A 5,962-nucleotide genomic window follows, 5' to 3' on the forward strand; every position below is an offset into this window, starting at 1 on the left:
ATCTGAAGAGTGTGGTTTGAACATGAAAAAGGCGGCAATAAATGACCGCGGTTGTCTGAAGCAAAAGTAACGAGGCGGCTGTGGTACCCTGGCGGTATCCTAGTGGTACCCTGGCGGTACCCGGGGGCTGCGTCCTTATCGCCTCGCCTCCGCCGCCACAAACACCGCTCTGCAACAACTAGTTCCTGCTGATGCCGCGCCAGGATAAAATAGCGGATATCCGTCACCGTAACTTCCGGTTGCCAACAATAACTCAGACCACAATGGGCATTGCGCGCGCGCAGCAGCAGCAGCACGGGCGGGGCGCGGCCGCGCTTCCGGCGTCGTAGAAAGCTTCCTCTCGCTCCCCCCTCTTACAACCAGCGTCACAACCAGCGTCACAACCAGCGCAATCGCAACCAGAAGGCAGGCGCGGTAGCGCTGGCCAGGCCGCCGCTCGCACGCAGGTATTTCAAGTGCATCCTTTTGTTCCGACGGGAGACAATGGGCTTGACGGCCTCGCCGGGCAGGCACGCGCCGGCCCCGGCCTTTATTACATTGGGCCCCACCCCGCCTCACCACCACGCCCCGCCGGCACGCCCCGCCTCGCCCCACCCCGCCACCAGACACGTCTGCAACGTGACGATGACGGAAGAGGTCCCAACGTACAAAAGGTTAGGTGCAGGAAAAAACGAAAAAAACAACATAACACGCACACACTTTTAAGGAAATGTTAGCGGTTTAAACTGGGAAATGAGCGGTATAGGTCCACAACTGCGTTTAAATGGAATGAGTGCAAAACTTTAGTCCCTCTACGACAAAGGCACATGAAAGTCATTAGCCCTCCAAAGGGTGCCGGAGACCGAGACTAAGTTCTCCTTGCATTGTCAGTGTTGTTGTGATGTTGGTTTTCCCCCAAAACAAAAGGAGGCTAAGGAATGGTCCCGGTGGTGGTAGCACCTCGGCGTTGGAGAAAACTAGTGGTTTCGGCCTGCACGAACAGTCTCGGGTGGCGGCACACGGCACAAAGAGGGGTGGCACACAAGAGTGAAGGAGAAAGAAATGCAGAGGAAAAGAAAGATAGATCTTTGGGCGATATAGTTCATGGTTCCTCACCTCTCCTTCCATTCTCACCGTCTGCCGACTGATTCCGAAGAGCGCTCTCCTATACCTTCCGTATAGCTCCATCCTTGTCGCACTCATGGGGCAGCTCCCCTTGAGCGCTCTTCGGAATCAGTCTGCTGGCGCACCCCTCCCTGCCCCCCGGGCTCGCCAACACCACCTCTTGGGTAGGATATGCTCGGGTGGGTTGGCCACCTCGCGGCCCCCGCCGACGCCCCCCTCCATCCCATTCTATACCCGCGCCCCCGTGGCTCCTCCTCCATATCTCTCTAATTCTCTCCATCCTCCCTTCACGTGCCTGCCAAAAGGGACGACTCATTCCTCTCGAGGAAATATACGATCGACTCTGAGGAACCGAATAGCGGGGCCAGCCAGGGGCGCCCGGCAGCGGAGCGACCTCTTAAAGGGTTCACAAATCACTGCCATATAATCGAGCGGCAACTCTCATGAAAAGAGTCTCAAAGTTATATGACTTACATTCATCATAGAGGGAGTTGTGAGGGGGGGGGGGGGAGAGCAAGAGAAGAGGGGTATCTTCGCCATAAATCGTATATAGCGTCTTTTATCCGGGACCGGGGAAGGGGGAGGGGGAGGGGGAGGGATGGGGGGATAATCAACAACCAGGAAACAACCGTAAACAATCAACAACCAGCCAACTCACCTTGGGTTCCCGCGAAGAGCAGCATGGTGCAGGGCGTTGAACCCGTTGCTGTTGGTCAGCGTGATGTCTGCCGTGTTGTCCAGCAGCAGGCTCAGCATGTCGTCCCGCTTCTTGGAGATGGCATCGTGCAGGGGTGTGTCGCCGTCCTCGTCCTGGGAAACAACAAGAGGGTCAAAACCAAAAGGAAAAGCAAAAAGACCTTCCGGGCAAGAGTAAGTAGCCGTGACGGTATCGTTAGAGAGGGTACACTCTTAGCTTCCTACAAAGAAAAATCTATGTATTACAAAGGTTGAGACTGGTAACAAATCAAACATTTTACGCAACCTTAATAAGGAGCCACTTTGTGAAATACTAAGCAGTTACTTCGTAAGAGACGTTTCTTTTGTATTGTACATAGTAAAAGTGTTTTAAAGAAAGCTTTGGTAATGTAAAAAGAATTTACTGTTGCGAAGCTTCATAATATAAAGTAATTTATTATTTGGATGTGAGCGAGTAACGGTTAACTGTTAAAATTGAGCGTATAACTATTTGCTCTATTGGAACTCCGTATTACATCCCACAAATTGCTTCAGTCACAGGTTTTTGTATTGCAGAACCCCCAGCTGCACCTGATAATATGGCATTAGATAAGTTGACTTCAACGCGCACACTTTTATCAAAATCTAGGTGTGACTGAAGTCCGCAAAGACTAGTCACAATTTAAATACTACTTGCAGTCTTCAAAGAGTTTTCATTCTAGGCACCAGGTGCCTTTGGTGAAAACTTACTTGTGCAACATTACAACAGGCTCTAAGGGATGATAGTTTCCACGGGAGAAGTCCCTCCCTAACCTCAACGGCTGGTATGGTAACAGCTGCCCATAACCCTTGGCTACCGAAAGATGATGCAATATTCCACGGGTAATGAAGCAAAACTTCTGGGAGATGATTATCCCATCACAGCTCCAACTGCCATCGAAGTGTTTGACACCGAAAAGGTATTTCAAGTTATATGATAAACGCTATGCTGGCGACGCCATGACGAGATCACAGTGACGGAGGCGAGAGGCGCAGCGGTTGCAGGGACAGGGGAACATAGTGGCGCGCTCTTGCGGGGCGAGTGTGAAGCTTGGAACGTTTTGGCCTTCCCTCCGCAGCAGTCTCAATTTCGGGAGAACCTCTTCCTTTTCCGGCTAAGACGGTCCGCGTCTTATGAATCACTTCGAGTGGCTGGAGCCGTCCTCCGTGCAGGCAGAGGCGGTGCTTCGGCTCGGCAGTGCTCGACAACGCCATCCTCACCCTCACCAGCACCAGCACCAGCACCAGCACCAGCACCAGCACAACCCCAACATTAGGGCCAAGTTGCGCACGCGCTTGTCCGTTTAGACCATGGCTTCTGCGCTGCGCTCGAGGACCACGGCGACGCACTGCGCGGGCACCATGACCCAGCAGGAGTTCCCGGACGTCGTCGGCGTCCTGGACTAGAGTGGCAATGGGGGGAGGGGGGGCAGAATTCATTCACTGCCCCAGCCTTGGCCTCGGGTGGCTCAACACAACACCGGGACCGTATCAATCCGCCCTGTTGTGCGGCCCCTCGGGGGAGGAAGGAAAGGAAAGGGGGGGGGGGGTGACGACGACGATGACGTCTTTTGCCCACAACTGTCGGCGGCGTCCTCGAGAGAAAGAGGAGCAGGAGCGGTGGCGGAGCATTAGTCCGCTCTCGAGGACCGATATGGTCATCGTCGTCCGCGGCGGCGGTGGCACCGGCACCGGCCCGGCTTCGCCACCCCTCCACCACTATGTAGGACGTCGACGACGTCTGTTTACGCAGATCTTTCGTCGTCGTCCCTCCCCCCTTTCTCTTTCGCCTTCGCTGTAGCCTTTGCCGCGTCCTAGGCTTCGGCCTCCCTCCACCGAAGGACCGCACGGAGATCGCCCAGCGGCCGGTCGAGTCCTCGCGTAAGCCTGCAGCCCTGGAGCGGCGTTGTCGGAACTCCGACCCCAGTCGCTGGCACAGGACGCCGGCAGGCACGGTTTCAGGTCCGGCAAACCTAGGAAAAAGGGGGGGGGGGCGGAGTTGGTTGCCTACACCGAAGGATCTCGTAAAACGAATTGCCTTTCCACACCCTGTTATTTTAAGATCCAGACTTCGATGGCTTAGATATGGGGGTGAAAAATCGATCAAGGCTCTATTTTAATATTGTACGAAGTGTTTGAGTGACTTTTTAAGTATTATACTAAAAATGACATAAGTACAATATACAAAAATAAAATTATTTTGTCATAAAGGAAAGACTCTTCGTAACTACAATCTTCATGCACCGTTCTGATAGAAGGCTGTAGGTTTCTGTAATACGAGGAGAATTGTTTGTAATACGAAGTACAGCATTGCCTTGTACATAACTTACAAGAAATCGCTTTTCTTTGCAAGTTACAACACCAATTTCTTTGTAGGAAGTTAAGAGGGTAGCGCCAGCGCCGCAGTCGCCTCCTGTATCAAACGTCGCGCCGGCGAGCTCCCACGGCCCGAGGTCCTCCGCGACCACGCCGCGCCCCGCCACGCCACGCCACGGCCGCCGGAAATTAAAAGTATTAATTAAAGCGTTAGGCGGCGTAATGGGCGACTCTAAGTAACCGACGAAACTTCCCAAAGACGCTCCGCTGCGGCGGCCCGTACCTCCCCCTACCCCTCATCCTCCTCCTCCTCGTCCTCCTCCTCCTCCTCGAGGACCTGTTCTCTAACCCTTTTCCAAGTTTTGTTTTAGTTTTTATTAAGACGCATCATCAAAGCGCTCTGGTCCATTACGCCGGCTAACGCCCCGCCGTTGTGTGCATCCGCCCCGCCCAGCCCCGCCCCGCCCCGCCCCGCCACGCCACGCCTCGCCGAGCGCCGCCGCTACAGCCGGGATGACGCTGGTGCCGCTGGGCGGACGAGCGTGAAATGTAGTAATCCTCCTTGAGGGTGGTGCACGCCCGGCCCGCCACGCCCCGCCCCGCCCCTCCACGCCAGCGGCGGCGGCGACGGCCCCGCCCGCCTTTTATGGCAAATGCAGGCAGGGAATAGATAGAGCAACCTCACGGCGGTGCGGGCCGCCGGGGCACCGCCAGGGCACCGCCAGGGCTCATCCCTGAGTTATGCCGCTTTTATGTCTGCCGGCCATCGATGGCTGTCTGAACCGCCGCGCCCCGCCGCGCAACGTCCCACCCCGCCGGGCCCCGCCACGCCCCGCCACGCCCCGCCGCGCCCCGCCAAGACTCGCACTCAGCCTACCGAGTACTGAGATTCTTTTATGGACACTAACCCCCTCCGGGCCCTACACCACGACACTGCTCAGCACCCCCTGCTTTCTACTCCTTCCTCCACCCCACGTCTCTCTCTCCCTTCCTCCCTCAAACTCTGCTCTTCCCCCGTCTCCCTCAGTCCATCTCCCGTCCCCTCCCCAGCTCTCGGTGTGCAGCTAGATGTAGTATAATCTGGGATGCCGCCTCTGCAGTGAGCCCAGGCTGCGGCTGCGACACACTCCCACACGGCCAAACATCGCAGCACATACGACACAAGATGGTACTATTATACGATTATTGGTGGTACTATTATTAATAATATTAGCAGTTTGCAAGGGCAGCACAAAGGCATTGAGGGATTTGGCTTGTTCGCGCCCCGCACAGAAGGGTATTAAGTCATCGAGGCGGGCGGGCTGACCGATCGCTCCTCCGTCTCTCTTTCTCTCTCTCTGCGCCGCTCGCTCTCTCGCTCGCTCTCCTGTAATAAAACACAATTCTGACACGGAACATAAAAGGCCCCGTCCCGTTCGCCAGCCCGGGCCAGCACAGCCCCCGGCGGGGCTAATGGAAGGGCTGAAGCGGGCTCCAATAGAAGCGAGCTGCGCAGCGCCAGCTGCTGAAGTGGAGAAGGAGAGCGGAGTGATCCTATAGTGTTGCCGCCGAAGCGGGCAGCTGCTGAAGCTGGCCTCCGCAGCCGGGCGCTCCAGCTGAAGGCACAGCCCGGCACAGCCGCCGCCCGAAGGCACCGAGGGGAAGTGGGCTGCTGCTTGAGCGGCAGGGGCCCGGCAGGGCTCTGCTCGGCAGGGGTCAGCATGCGTTGCTGATGCTATCTATCACCCCATCACTGGCCGCTCGGCCCTTCAAGGGCTCCTCCGGGACTCCGCGCCTCACCCTTTGGCCTCGCCTCGGGCCGCCCCGCCCCGCCTCGCCCCGCCTCGCC

At 56.5% G+C, this 5,962-nt stretch overlaps 1 protein-coding gene across 1 annotated transcript in view; it reads right to left on the minus strand.

Moving 5' to 3' along the window:
• Window positions 1–5,962, minus strand: part of LOC113208787 (E3 ubiquitin-protein ligase mib1) — a gene marked incomplete at its 3' end in the record, with an annotated part of 324,014 nt that overhangs the window by 291,926 nt on the left and 26,126 nt on the right. Inside the window, 1 exon segment of the mRNA XM_052268189.1 lies at window positions 1,763–1,914. Within this exon segment, the coding sequence (XP_052124149.1) occupies window positions 1,763–1,914 (152 nt within the window).

The sequence above is a fragment of the Frankliniella occidentalis genome, unplaced genomic scaffold, assembly GCF_000697945.3.
Source record: "Frankliniella occidentalis isolate FOCC.00 unplaced genomic scaffold, Focc_3.1 Scaffold65, whole genome shotgun sequence".
Lineage (NCBI taxonomy): Eukaryota > Metazoa > Arthropoda > Insecta > Thysanoptera > Thripidae > Frankliniella > Frankliniella occidentalis.